The following is a 15,219-nucleotide window of genomic DNA, read 5'->3' on the forward strand; positions in this document are numbered from 1 at the left end:
GGGGACTCCATTCTAACCGAGACCCAGGCAGTGATGTCAATGAGGGTAAACCCTTATTGGCAATCGACAATAAAGGACACCATCCCCCCCCACCATCCATTATAATGAGAGTTAACTGTATCTAACTGCTTAACAGGCATTTTGAAGCACTGTACCTTCAATATTGCAGCAACATTGTCAATACTGGACTTAAAGCTTGAGAGACTAGAGCACATGTGGCTTCATCTGGGTTTTTTTCCCTCAACTAAAGATCTCTTAAAATTCAGTCTTTTTGTTCATCTTTTACAAAATATTTCCTCAAGTAGAAATTAATCCTGAGGTTTTGTTTAAACCATTACTTTTCTGAACATTTATGGCTACATTTTTTTTGGCTCAGAGTACCAGAAAACAGCAGACGGTGGCTACAATGAATGAGCTTTCTTTTCCAGCAGCTAACTACGAGGTTCTGTAACTATACCGGGCCTTCTACAGTCTACTGCAACTGGTTATTTTACAGCATTGGGTGAAAGGAGCTTGCAGATCTCAGATGGTAGGAGATACTTTTGAAAAGCTGCTGTAGGACATAGCGTTTTGGCTTAATTGAAATTAAGACTGATTCCTGGGATGTCAGGACTTTCATATGAAGAAAGACTGGATAGACTCGGCTTGTACTCACTAGAATTTAGAAGATTGAAGGGGGATCTTATAGAAACATACAAACGTTGGACAGGCTAGATGCAGGAAGATTGTTGGGGAAGTCCAGAACAAGGGGTCACAGTTTAAGGATAAGGGGGAAATCTTTTAGGACCGAGTTGAGAAAAACATTTTTCACACAGGGAGTGGTGAATCTGTGGAATTCTCTGCCACAGAAGGTAGTTGAAGCCAGTTCATTGGCTATATTTAAGAGGGTGTTAGATGTGGCCCTTGTGGCTAAAGGGACCAGGGGGTATGGAGAGAAGGCAGGTACAGGATACTGAGTTGGATGATCAGCCATGATCATATTGAATGGCGGTGCAGGTTCGAAGGGCCGAATGACCTACTCCTGTACCTATTTTCTATGTTTAATCATAAGAGATAACAAGAGCTGCACTTGTACACAAACTTACAGTCTGACAGAAGACCACATCTCTACGGTGCTGGATGGTCAAGTCCATTGCTATAGTAGGGGCGCTATCTTGCATCAGGAGAAAAACCATTGCTTTCTTTGCTTTATCACTCATCATGGCTACACAGTCTGTGAGTGTCATCAGCAAAGGATAAAGTGCTTCACTCCACTCACCTATCAAACAGAAAAAGAATAATTATTCTCAATACCAGTGTAGGAGAAAACAAAGAACTCTTAGAAGCAGCAGGATCCTATGACTCAAATGTTCGACTCCCTTTCTTTAGGGAAAATTTGAAGAATCAAATTTAAGAGTTATCAACCTTCCAATATCTAATAGCCCAAAATTAGGGGAAATTACACTATTTTACAGCTCACCGGGGCAAAGTCTACTTCTGCTTGTATTTTATGAATTGATGTCTCAGTAAAACACTGCAAAGTAGCACAGTTTGGCATTTGGAAGCAGGAAGTCATTAGAGATCCTGCTTTGTTCACATGCACATTCAATATGGTAGTTTGGCTAGTACATTCCTCAGCATTTAAAGATCACATTCCTTAATCTTGGATTAATTTCAGACATTAAACCTTGTATTTCGTGATGCTTCAGCTATGGCTTAAAAATGTAAAAGGGTACTTCATAAGTTTGTTAAGCAATATTCACAGGTCATCATCTTCTGAGCTCATTTCTCTTGCAATGCAGTTTTTTTAAATATTGTTATTTAAGGGTTGATCCTTCTGAATTAACAATGGTATTGTTAATCAAATTAACCAGACAACTTTAAATAATTTCACATTTTAACTCTAACAAAACAATTATTTCCTACAATAATGGCAACAATATTGTTTTTTTTATAAAGCACTTACTAGAACAGTATAGCATAACAACCTGTGAGCATGAGATGTCTAATTAAGCACCAAGAGTTAATATTATGCCATTTTAAGGGATTTCTTACAAGCTCATTTCCAGCCATCTGGAAGAAAAAGTATTTTCCATTATTTCTGATCACAAGGGTGGCACTGTGGCACAGCTGCTGACCCAGGTTCAACCCTGAGTCTGCTGTCTGTGTGGAGTTTGTTCGTTCTTCCTGTGACCGTGTGCATATTCTACGGGTGCTCCTGTTTCCTCACACATCCCAAAGACATGCAAGTGAAGGTTAATTAGCCTCTGTAAATCCCTCCTAATGTGTAGAGATTGGATGCGAAAGAGAGATAACACCGAATTAGCGTCAATGGTCAATCGATAGTCGGTGTGGAGTCGGTGGGCCGAATAATTTGTTTCCATGCTGTATCTCTAAACAACCTATCACCTTCACTTAACATCACTTAAAAAAAGCTACTTGCAAGTCACTTTTACTTAAAGATACCAATGTATCAGAATGTTGTCCTATTGTTCTTTAGATTCGGATAAATTATTTTTAAGAAAGGTATATTTCCTTTGACCATTTGGGAATTAGCCGAGCATGAGACAGAAAAAAGATAATGGGCAAGTATTCAAACAGGTGTTGACAGGTGTTATGTTGCTAGGATATGCAGGCACTACACCTATTCATGAGATATATAAATGACTAGGACTCTTGTACCGGGTGCCCTGCTAAACTCCCCATGTCTGTTGACAAAAGGGAGAGGATATTAACTCTGGACAGAAGTAATGAATTATAAATGGTGAATTGGCAAAAATCCTACTATTCTAAATTCCAGAGAACACAACAGTCATGGACTGACTAGATTGATGATGGGAAAACACTAACAACTAATGCGCTTGGCAAAAAGTTAATTTCCAACAGTCTAATGCATCGTTTTAAATGACAGAGCCTGGTCATCAGGTTTGAAATTAAAAAAACGAAAAGCCCAAAGTTGGAATCTCTTACACAAACCTGAAATTATGCCACGTTAACTATTACTTTTTGGAGGGGGGGAGAGAGGGAAGAGAGAGAAGGAGAGGGAGAGAAGGAGATTGAGAGAGTGAGAGGGGAGTGGTTTTATATGTCCTAGAGAGAACAATGAAATTCTTACTTGCAGCAGCACAACAGAACGTGAAAATAGAAAATGATAATTGTACACAATATAATAAATGACACTTACAGCACTGATGTGTGCTGTTTATTTTACCCAGGCAAGCTCAGAACTGCTATATTTGATTATTTTCTGTTGTGCTGCTTGCAACATGTCGCCACAGACAGGCGCCATCTTAAATTGGAATGGATTTGGGGAGATAAATGATCGACAACTGTTCTTATGAATTTCAGATATTTATCAGCAAGTGAAAGTTGTACACTTGTACATCATAAAGGCATTGAGTCAACCAAATGCTATGGAACTACACACAGGAGCGTTAGGTCAATTAGAAGTAATATTTTCCTTTTCTTATACATTTTTAGTAGTTTTTTACCCCCCCAACAAATTAGGAGCATTCAGTCATTTGTTTGTGTTACATACCCACAACACTATAGTTATTGACATCAATTACTTCATACATCATGATGGGATTACTACTTCTAGTAGTTGATACCAGTTTTCTACCATAACCAATAAACTGAAAATGTAAAAACCCTGGTGCTGGATATCTGCAATAAAAAATTCTGAAAACACAGCAAACAAGTCAGGGTTCTGAAGAGGAGCCATCAATCTGAAATATTAACTATGTATTTATTTCCAGAGATGCTGCCTGACCTACTTAGAGCATCTGCTATTTTCTGCTTTGATAACCAACAGGCTACCGTATATCTCCGTGATACTTGGGGTGGGGGGGATAGAAATAGTTGGTATTCTCATCTATGTTTAATGCAGAAAAATTAATTTCATTCTTCATACTGCCCTAAAATTCTGATTTGCAGAAATTTATAGCAAATAAACTGAAATCCAAAGAATGTGTGGGAAGGAACTGCAGATGCTGATTTACACTGAAGATAGACATAAAATGCTGGAGTAACTCAGCAGATCCGGCAGTGTTTCTGGAGAAAAGGAATAGGTTGAAACTCTTCTTTAGATTGAAGAATCTGAATTGTTATCTGAAAATAAAAACAAAAATAAAACAAAAGAGCCTGTAGAAAGGTTCAATCCTGAATCATCGCCTACTCCTTTTCTCCAGAGATACTGCCTGACCTACCGAGATACTACAGCATTTTGTGCTTATCTTCGGTGAAATCTAATAAAGTTTGGTACTTCCAGAATAAAAGATTCCTTTCAATGTCATTTTCCAAATAGCAAAACATAAATTGTGATTAAATACCAGCTTGATGTTCCAGATATAAAAAGTTCAGACCAATATAATTGTTCAAAGCTGAAGCATCTATGCGCAAAACATGATGCATTTAACGCAACTCAGGTCCGATATGAAAAAAGCAGAAACTGGCTGGCGAGAGGGGGTTGAAAACACACATACCTTCGGAGGGCTCCTCTGGAGTAGAGTGGCAATCTGCACAGAAAATGGAGGTGCACATGCATGATTAGAAGCAGCACTTTTTCTACTAACAAGCAGACCTACTTGCTTTTTTTTTGTTGGGAGTACTTTATCATGAGGTATTTAGCACTCAGCGCTGACAAAGCAGCAAGCAACCAGATTGAGAGAGCAAGAGCATTTTGGTGCAACAATGACTACACCTGGGCATTTTCCACTCAGCTAGCACTTGAGGTCACCTTTTGAAAATATATCTGATTGGCATGGCATACATCCAAAATGGGTACGATAACATTAAAATCTTGTATTTACGTTAATGTTACCTCAATACGAATATTTTAAGCAAATGCATGGAACTGGCTTTTGAAAAAGGAGTTTTTGGCGGGTAAATGCTCATCACTACAAAATGTATTAAAGTTTCATTCCAATCAGTGGTGCGAAATACAGGAATAAAGTACACTACATTTGACTGAAAAATGATACCTAATATTTGAACCTGCAGTGCACAACTATCATGTAACAATATTTCAAAAGAATTGTTACTGGACATTGCCAATTCCACCATTACTTAACCCAAATGACCAGGGTTCTATTTAATCTTTTTCTCAGATGAGCAGATGTGAGAAATGTTATGCACCTTGAATAGAAATTGCTGAGATCACTGGCATTTTTTTTAGCTTTTGTAAATGGTGTGGGAGAGATCAAAACCTCCACCTCTTTTTTGCCCTGATGTCTTTCCAACTTTCTTTGCTGAGGGGATTGACGAGCAGAATTTGCTCCAAGCCCTCAGCCAGTAATTATTTACAACTGCTATAAGTTAATACCAATGGGTGACTCTCAAATGTAGTTTGTTTTTCCCCATTCCTGCCCTTCACTTCACCTCTGAAGAATCCCTGACTCTACTGCTTATTCCGTCATAAAACACAGGTGTTTTTGTTCTGCACTTCAAAAAATATATACTAAAGTGTTATTGAAGAAAAGGAAGCTGCAAGTTTTACATCAATGCTCACTGAGCCTTGTAACTCTTCTGAAAAACAAATACAAAAAAATAAGCATCATTAGAAGCCTATTTGTTTCATCCAAAACAAAGTCTGAAAATTAAAAAACTGCAGTTACATGTGGAGCTCAAAATATAATTGGCACTTCAGCAGAAGGTCGCTCCTGCATCAATTCAGAAGCAACGTTGGCACACTGAGTCTATGCCAATTTCCAGAGCAATCACATTGCCATATTATTTTCCTGCAATCCATGTGTCTCACATGCCATTAACTACCTGCCCACCACCCTGATGCCCTCTCATCCCACCTGCACTACAAGTAATTTACATTATTTTCAAGCTCATTCAATTAACCCACGGCCTGACAGGATTCTGGGAAGCAGGAGGAAATCCATGTACCTGGAGAAAACCCATTCAATGACAAACGTGCAAACAGCCTGACATTGACTTTGAATTAGGGCCTGAGTGTAGGAAACTGGAGGTGTGAGGAAGCCGGCGGATTAACTTTCTGCACAATCTTCTGGCACAAGAGGAATGGGAGCAGATTTGACTCATTCATTTTCTCAGCTAACATTGGAAAAAATTAGACTCCAGGAAAATAAAAAAAATTAAACAGATTCCAGGAAATTAAGAAATGAATTAAATGTTGATATTTTGATCTCTTCAATACCATTTAGAAAACTAAAAGAATATCATGTGATCTTTGGAATTTTTATTAAATTGCACCTAATTTTTCACATTTTCAGATCTGGGGAGAACATTAAATCCAATTCCCATCAAGTGATCAAGGAATAGCAAAGCATGTTCAATCGTGGTAGTTGGGAAATTAATGCATATTAATAATTTCAGACTCCAGCAAGTATGTCATCCTTGATATCATGTGTATGTAACTTGGACACTGTAGCTTGAATTATGTATAAACCCTAACTCTAAAATAATTTATTTTAAAAAAATGCCCAGATGTGGAAGCAAGTACCTAAGGCAGCAGCCTAATTGCACAGCATGCGGGAGTCAATGCAGTAGCATTTGTCCTTTAAAGCTGTTTTTCATATCAAGTGACAATTGTTTTTTTTAGTGGTCATTCATTTCTCAAACTACTCAAAAAACACTGATGGTCAGTGAGATTTTCACGAAAACAAGATTGCCAATTGTTGACGAGGCATAGAACTCTAGATTAACAAATACAATACAGTATAGAATCACTTACTTTTCAAAGGAATTCAAAGTTCATAGTTGGCCACAAATATAACAAAACCCAGGGTGGAGATAATATGGTGTCACAGGGAATTAATGTTAGCAAAGGACAGACGTTTTCTTGAACAAAGGTAAATATGACTACATCAATTTACAAAGCACATTTAATTGTGCAAAGTAATCATAATCAATGACCTTCATTTAACTGGCATCCATGGTTTAAGCAAGGTGGAATCGGCTGGTACTGAATACACTAATCTACTGGTTTATTAATTTATTTTCTCATTGTTACATTAATTCCAGGATTGTCATAGCATCAGTCCACCCTGTAAACAATTGTAAGCTATTGCCATTCACAAGTACTAAAAGAGTACACACAGGCACATACACACAGATTATGAGCATGAGACAGTAATATTGGCAAGCACAGATCTGAAACACAGACTTCTCGTAAGCATTGACAATGCAATTCCATAAACCATCAATTTTATTGATGAAGTTTTTTTGAGGTATGGCAAGAATTGTGTCATAAAAGAGGAAAAATAATAAGCTAGTATTTTGGGTTTGCAGTAGTCAGTGCGGTAAAAATAAGTGAAGCTCAATTCAATTTTAGGGTAGTGAAGTGTCTGTAGAGTGTTGATAACCTGATTTCACATTTTATTTATAATTTACATTTCTACTTTAGCCATTAGAAAGGGGAAACAGGCAGTCTGACATCTGGCCACACATTTTTAAAGAACTGATCGAAAGCTTTTAAACCTATTATGCCTGGGAATTTAATCCAAGGTGCGTAAATGAAATCAATTCAAGATTTGCCTTCGTATATTAAAAAGTTATACACATAATGGGTGGCACGGTGATAGAGTTGCTGCCTTACAGCGCCAAAGACCTGGGTTCGATCCTGACTATGGGTGCTGTCTATATGGAGTTTGTACATTATCCCTGTGACCGCATGCGTTTCCTCTGGGTGCTCCGGTTTCCTCACATTCCAAAAACGAGCAGGTTTGCAGGTCAATTGGCTTTTGTAAATTGCTCCTAGTATGTAGGATAGATCTAGTGTACAGGGAATTGTTAGTTGGCACAGACTCAGCAGGATAAAGGGCCCGTTTCCACTCTGGATCTCTAAACTCTTAAGCTATAAATAAAATCTTTGTACTGTGCAATTGAATTTTCCATCTACTTTCTTAATTGACGTTTAACTGAATAAAGACTTTTTACAGTGGAAGGGACAATTTCACCTTTTCCCCCTCAAGGTGGCCCAATTATCAGAGTTCACACTTGGGCCAAATCCAACACTAATGGGTGGATGTACCAATTTAAAACATGTTAAAACGGGTATGATAGGAGGTCAAAATTACATATTAATCTTTTGCTATTTAAACAAACTGAAGTTGCCCATTGAACAAGAGTAAACACAAAGACAGTTTGCAGAACAGGACAGGTTAAGCAAAGGCAAAAGCATGATGAAACTATTAAAAGTACTAAAATTTGGAATTAGAAATAAATGAAATGGAAATTAATCCTTGGTAAGTTCAGTGTAAGAGGCTATTCAATTTGGAATGGTTAGAATACACAAACTGTTTTGTTTTAAATAGTTGCAGACATTATCCTTATTGTGTCAGGATCACCTGTATCTTATCAATAGTTTTACTGTAACAGGTCTCAAAAAAAAAAAATCCTACTTGCAGATTACACATTTTAAATTGCAGTCTATTTATTTTCTGCATTAAGTGTAACTGATTGATCTCAATCAAACTAAAATAAATAAGTTGTTTGATACACTGCCAAATCAAGAATCTGAGGAAAAAATAATTGCAACCATCCTTGAAAAGTGAGATTTATTTGCCCCCTAAGATTGGTTGCTATCAGCAGTATGGGGTTTACAACTTAAAATAAAAAATTGTATTTGAAGGCTATTCAAACGCATAGAGTTGCTATCTGTTTATGTTGAGTTATGTTATAGTTTCTGATAGGAACTTGGAAAAAGGTTAGGGTAGGAGGCCAACAAAAAAGGCAATTTCACTGGTGAATTAGAATGAATCTGCATCCTACCAGCTATCAATGTCAAGTCAAGCATTAAAGTTTTATTCATGTAGATTCAAATCAGGATTCCTTATCTGCGAGTTGTTTTCAATTAAGTTGAACAATGGTTTAACTAAACGTACCAAGGGTTAGGATGAAGAACAAATGGTAATGTTCACTCACACGCAGCTCTCTTATTGGAAGAACGACATGATGGTGGAGATTGAGAACATTTCTCATCTGAGACCCCTGGATTTATCCAGTATGCGCGATGTTCTAGGTTACCTTTCTTGCTGGCAGAGGCAGTGTCACAGTGAAAAACATCTTCACTGCTCCCGCTACGCAGTCGCTCCTTCTGGAGAAGTTTGTCTACTCTCTGAATAATACAGTCCAAACTTTTATCAACATTAAGCCACACTTTCTCCTAAAAGGGGACAAAATAGAAATAGTTATAGACCCAATCACTAAAATAACTGGCTGCAATGGGAGTTAAAGAGAAACAAGTGCTAGAAATACTCAGGTTTGACAGCATCTGTAAAGAGAAAAAATTTTAATGCATCAGGTTGATGATTTTTCATCTGAGTTTTGGTGTTTTTCACATCAATATCATTTAACAATATACAACATTTTGCAGAGCGTAGTTGCTTATCTGCATGACAGTCACAGTTATTATGAATTGCTAAAAGCAGTTTGTTGTTATTGTCTTTCAGTTCAACATAAGACATGTCTGAACCCAGTAAAAACTAAAATCTTCCAGATGAAAGATGGGATGAACTGCACAGAAACAAGCTATTCACCTAACTAGTCCATGCCAGGGTCACGACTCTCTATCATCTATCCTCATCTAAATTTCTCTGTGTAAATCTTCAGTTCGTCGTATACTGTCCAACCTTCCCTCAAGCAGATCTATACTATTGCCTCAAGAACTTTAGATGACAATGTAGCGGGCACACCAAGTTGTGTGCACACGGGGAGAAGCGCCGTGAAAAACAACTCTGGAAAAGTTTATGATAATAAAATAGGAAATATTGAGTAGAATAACATTGATTGAGTAAGGCGTCAGAGAGGCACTTGCTTACACAGGCTAAGTACAGAACACACAATGACATGGGTGGGCGGGTGTACAGGAGTCATGCTAGAACGGCATAAAAGATTAATTAGCACACAGCTGGTCATTTCCAGTCATCTTAATGTTTGCAAGGCCGAAGAATTATAGTTTTGTGGGGGGATAACTCAAGATAGGATTGTTTTCTATGGAACAAGCAAGACTAATGGAAATTTCAAATGAGGTGTGTGTCAAGTTATTATAGGCCTATATAGGGTATGCAATATGTACCTGCTCGCCTCAGCTGCAAATGCAGTAACTAGGGGGTGTAGATTTAAGTTAGCTTTTAGGGTTGGAGGGAATTCCTCAACTTGTGCAAAAGCCACATGGATGAACCTTTGAAGAACCATAACCACATGACAATAGAAAAGGAACTGAGATTAACCCAGACTCCATTTTAGGCTGGCACAATGTGGCAGATTGAATGGGATCCTCCAATGCCACTTATATTTCTATGAATCTGTCATCAATTAGATTAAAAAAAAACAAAACAACTATGATAACCCTAGTTTTATCTCTTGTTATGGTATCGTCAAAAAAAAAATTCCTATCTTCAGTGAATGCAATGTAAATTATATATGCTGGGATTCAGAACAACTTGAAAGACTAGTGGTAACTGAAACTGAAATGATGGAAAAATGACCTAATAACGAACAATTAAATGTTGCACAAATTAGTGAAATCTAAATTACCATTAATATCGCCAAGCAATATTAACAACCCTCAAATAAGTGGTCTTCTCCATGGACTTACCCATTCCTCCTCATGCCAGCTAATGTGCAGGGAAGAGCGGCTGTTCCTGCCTGCCCATTTAGCCATGAGGGTATCTTGGTCATTCCGGAGCATCACTTGGTCTGTTTCTCCTGATGGGGATGATTTGGAAGCAATGTAATTGGGTCTGGCAGCATTAAGGGCTTCAACTGCATTCGCCAGTAACTTACAGTCACAAACGGTGACCAGTTGTCTCGTCTATATGAAGGAAAAATAAAAAATCTCTAGAAAATCAATAACACCAAATGAACATACTTAGAAATCCGCCTATTGTTTATACTCCAAATAAGACATTAAGATTATTGGCTGCTTAAAACAAAAAGTAGCCAATAAAACTGGCTTAAATTTAAAAACTGAGCCATTAACCTTAAATCATTCTGAAGAAAAAGGTTTACTTGGGACAAGAATTCAAGTCCCAGCTAAAAGAGATATTTGTTTCCTTTTCCATAATAAAACATCAAATTGTATATTTTAAAAACTTTGTATTATACCTTTTCAGCTCTAAATGTGATTATGGAATAGGACATTACTGTTTTTACAGTCACTATAGGTAGGAAGAACACATGTCCCCTTGACTCGTATATGGGTAGGAACTCCTGCTGCTGATTCCTTTCAGACTCCAATGAGTTGATGTTGGAACCTGCAGTTTTTTTGCTCCCATCTCTTCCATTGCCTAGTGTTCTAAATCATTTTTTTTTAATGTAGGTTTACAGAAGAATATTTACAAAAGCTATTTGAGAGAGGTGCCAAATAGTTAGAGACTGCAAATTGCAGAAGATATGCTGAATGGTTCTTGCACCGAATAGGCACTCAGCTGGAGCACAAAAATGTATTTACTATGACAGTGCAATATATATTGTATATTATAGTAATGGTGTCCTAAAGGTGAGCCCACTAAACCTTCTCAGCTTGTCACAGAAACCTTCTGCTTTCATTTGGGCCACGTTTCTCAAACTCTTTGCTTTATCTTAATCCTACCAGAAAATAACCCCTTCCCAAATATTCCTATGGAGGTTCCCTCAATCTCCTAAACATGGGCTTGTCAGATTTGCAACCTCCCATTGATTCCGCCTTTTTCTTCTACTGTTGACTACACAATGAAGGCCATCTCTTATTTGTTCCCTCTTTAAAAGCACCACACAATGTGCATTTGTGATTTGCAAGCATGGAAGGAGGATTATTGGTCAATCATGGAGAAATGTCCCCATTAGAGACGAGTCCGGAATGTAATTAGTTGGGTACGACAGCACTTTCATGTGTTAACATAATAACTATGTAAAAAGAGCCATTTACCTTGTCTGCCAAAATCGCCAATGTTCTTTCAAGGCCATTTGCAGATCTCTCCTTGGCTGCTCTCGATAACCGTTCTGCATAGTAACTGACTTGTGTTTTAAGGGTGTTAATACTCGCTATAATTTCTTTAGCTCTTACTATATCTTGTGGTATGTATACTATAGACTGGGAATTAGATGAAGAACTGTAAGAAAGAAGATGAATAATGTTTAGAAAGTTATTTAAGTAACACATGTAAATAGTTATTCAGGCGCGTTCTATTCTTTCTATGTTAAGAGTGGTGAGATCAATATGATTACTAATCTAATATTTCAACTGCAGTTTAACAACTTTCCCTTGGTTAACTTTTTCAGCGTTAGATATGGCCAAGAAACAGATGGCACGTTCTTCATGCTAAGTGCTACACTGGGGGAAAGTTAGCCATCTAATTAAAGCAATAAGTGAAAATCAAAACTAAACTACACATGTTTGAAATCTGAAATTAAAACAAACTGAAATAGCTGGATTGGCAACATCTGTAGAAAGAGACATATTGGTCAATGTTCATGTCAAAGACCATTCAATAGAACCAGGGAAGGAGAGAAAACAAGGAAAGTAATAGTTGTGAAAAGCAGAGTTGCAGGAAATGCCCAACACGTCAGGATTCGTTATTGAAGAGGGGAAAAGCTGGGACAATACCACAGATGGATGACCGGTCCTATTCTGATACAGACAAAGAAGGCAAGTTAGCTGAAGTTGCAAAATTTGATCATGAGCCTGAAACGCTGTAATGGGACCAAATGAAAAATGAGGCTGTTTCTCAGGCTTACTTGAATCTCTTCGTAAAAGAGCAGGAGGCCATTGACAAAGGCCAAAGTGAGGGTGGGGGCGAAAATTAAGGTTGCATGTAACAGGAAGATCAAAATTGCGCCTGCAGAGAAAAAGTAGGTGCTGTGCAAAATGGCCACCCAAGATGCGTTTGGTTTCTCCAATGGAGAGAAGGCCACATTGTGAATACTGAAGTGCAATGAGTTGGTGCTTCACCTGGAAGGACTGTATGGGTCTTTGAAAACTGGCAAGGGAAAAGGTAAAACAACTTGTGTTTCATCATCTATGGTTATTCCAATAAGTGAGCGATGGTGGAGTGGATCAGCAAATCATGAATGAAACAGTGCCTTTCAAAAGCTCGAAGTGAAAGGAAGTGCGCCGAGTGGCACAGCCAGTAGAGCAGCTGCCTCACTGCTGTAGCAACAGGAAATTGATCCTGACCTCCACTGCCGTATGTGGAGTTTGCACATTCTCTCTGTGTATTGGCTGGGTGCTCCCAGGGTGCAGACCCTTTATCTGGGTGCTCCCAGAGATGTGCAGGTCAGTAGGTTAAATGGCCACTGTAAATTGTTTCAATTGTTAGTGAGCGATAGAATGCGAGTGAGTTGAAGGGAATGCGGGGAGAATAAAATGGCTGCTTGATAGTTGGTACACCCTTGCTGTGAAAGGGCTGCTTCATCACTGCATGGCCCTAAGATGGTAGAACACATTGAAGGTAGTGGAAATTGCAAAGAATGATTCGCTGAGTACAAGGGTAGAAGGTGAGTATCATGGGGGGGCCGTGAACTGTCCAATAGTATAGTGGTGAGCGTAATAGATGGAATGCAGTCAAGGGATTTGTGAATAATGGTGGAGGGGAAAACACAATTCAGGAAAACAACTCAAAGGCATCTCACAACTCTTATGTTCACTTGTCTGTGTTTGCACACTCTTCTACCCAGTTCAGGCAACGCGCCTTGAGCTTGAAACATGAATTCTGTTTTTCTTTCCACAGATGCCGTCTGACCTGTTGAATGTATCCAGCATTTTCTCTTTTTATTTATTATTGCAAGTTTTGAGATCAAACTCAAGTTTCATTCATCGTCAATATTATCTGAACTTCTATGTTTAATGACTGATATATCAAGGTAATTGCTGTAATGAAAATAATTTATAAAGCTTGTGGTAAACTTGCATCTCTTAATCCTAGAATTAACATGAGGGGATATTGGCGGTGCCAATTTGATGTCACAAATCTTCAACAATTTTGTAGTCCGGCTTGTCAGGGTATAAATAATTCAGCGATCCATCCTTAACATTCTGCTTTGCTCTGGAAAATACATTGAGTATCACAATGATACAATTTGCATCATTTTACACAACTCTTAGCCTCTCGATCTGAAACTTGTTTCCTTTGAATACGGTTAATTTTAAGCCTGCGAAATTAGTATGTAAAAAAAGATACACAGTTTTAATCTTGCTGTATTCTTGTCATTTTCTAGGTAAAATTTAAGTGCACCAGTGTCCCTCCATAATGTTTGGAACAAAGACCCATCATTTATTTATTTGCCTCTATACTCCACAATTTGAGATTTGTAATAGAAAATATCACATGCGGTTAAAGTGCACTTTGTCAGATTTTATTAAAGGGTATTTTTATACATTTTGGTTTCACCATGTAGAAATTACAGCTGTGTTTATACATAGTCCCTCCCATTTCAGGGCACCATAATGTTTGGGACACATGGCTTCACAGGCATTTGTAATTGCTCAGGTGTATTTAATTGCCTCCTTAATGCAGGCATAAGTGAGCTCTCAGCACCAAGTCTTTTCTCCAGTATTTCCATCACCTATAGACACTTTTATTGCTGTTTATCAACATGAGGACCAAAATTGTGCCAATGAAAGTCAAAGAAGCCATTATGAGAAACAAGAAGACAACTGTTAAAGACATCAGCCAAACCTTAGGCTTACTAAATTCAACTGTTTGGAACATCATTAAGAAGAAATAGAGTACTGGTGAGCTCACTAATCGTAAAGGGACTGGCAAGGAAGACCTCCACAGCTGATGAGAGAAGAATTCTCTTTATAATAAAGAAAACCCCCCAAACACCTGTCCGACAGATCAGAAACACTCTTCAGGAGTCAGTAGTGGATTTGTCTATGACCACTGTCTGCAGAAGACTTCATGAACAGAAATACAGAGGCTACACTGTAAGATGCAAACCACTGGATAGCTGCAAAAATAGGATGGCCGGGTTACAGTTTGCCAAGAAGTACTTACAAGAGCAACCACAGTTCTGGAAAAATGTGTTGTGGACAGATGAGACGAAGATTAACTTATATCAGTGATGGCAAGAGCAAAGTATGGAGAAGAAACTGGCCATGATCCAAAGCATACCACCTCATCTGTGAAACACAGTGGTGGGGGTGTTATGGCCTGGGCATGTATGTCTGCTGAAGGTACTGGCTCACTTATCTTCATTGATGATACAACTGCTGATGGTAGTAGCATAATGAATTCTGAAGTGTATAGACACATCCCATCTTCTCAAGTTCAAACAAATGCCTGA

General features: G+C 38.1%; 1 protein-coding gene across 9 annotated transcripts in view; it reads right to left on the reverse strand.

Annotated features, from left to right (window-relative positions):
- Positions 1-15,219, reverse strand: part of LOC129697859 (inositol polyphosphate-4-phosphatase type I A-like) — a 153,822-nt gene that overhangs the window by 27,271 nt on the left and 111,332 nt on the right. For 7 of the 9 annotated variants that reach the window (XM_055636533.1, XM_055636534.1, XM_055636532.1 and 4 more), the window contains 5 exons: positions 11,861-12,044; positions 10,550-10,765; positions 8,977-9,115; positions 4,464-4,496; positions 1,086-1,258 (listed from right to left, as the gene is read on the reverse strand). In XM_055636533.1, the coding sequence (XP_055492508.1) occupies positions 1,086-1,258; positions 4,464-4,496; positions 8,977-9,115; positions 10,550-10,765; positions 11,861-12,044 (745 nt within the window). The remainder of the gene's footprint in view (positions 1-1,085; positions 1,259-4,463; positions 4,497-8,976; positions 9,116-10,549; positions 10,766-11,860; positions 12,045-15,219) is intronic. The other 2 variants (XM_055636538.1, XM_055636539.1) reach the window with 1 other exon arrangement.

Source organism: Leucoraja erinacea, chromosome 6 (assembly GCF_028641065.1).
Source record: "Leucoraja erinacea ecotype New England chromosome 6, Leri_hhj_1, whole genome shotgun sequence".
In the NCBI taxonomy this organism is placed as follows: Eukaryota; Metazoa; Chordata; class Chondrichthyes; order Rajiformes; family Rajidae; genus Leucoraja; species Leucoraja erinaceus.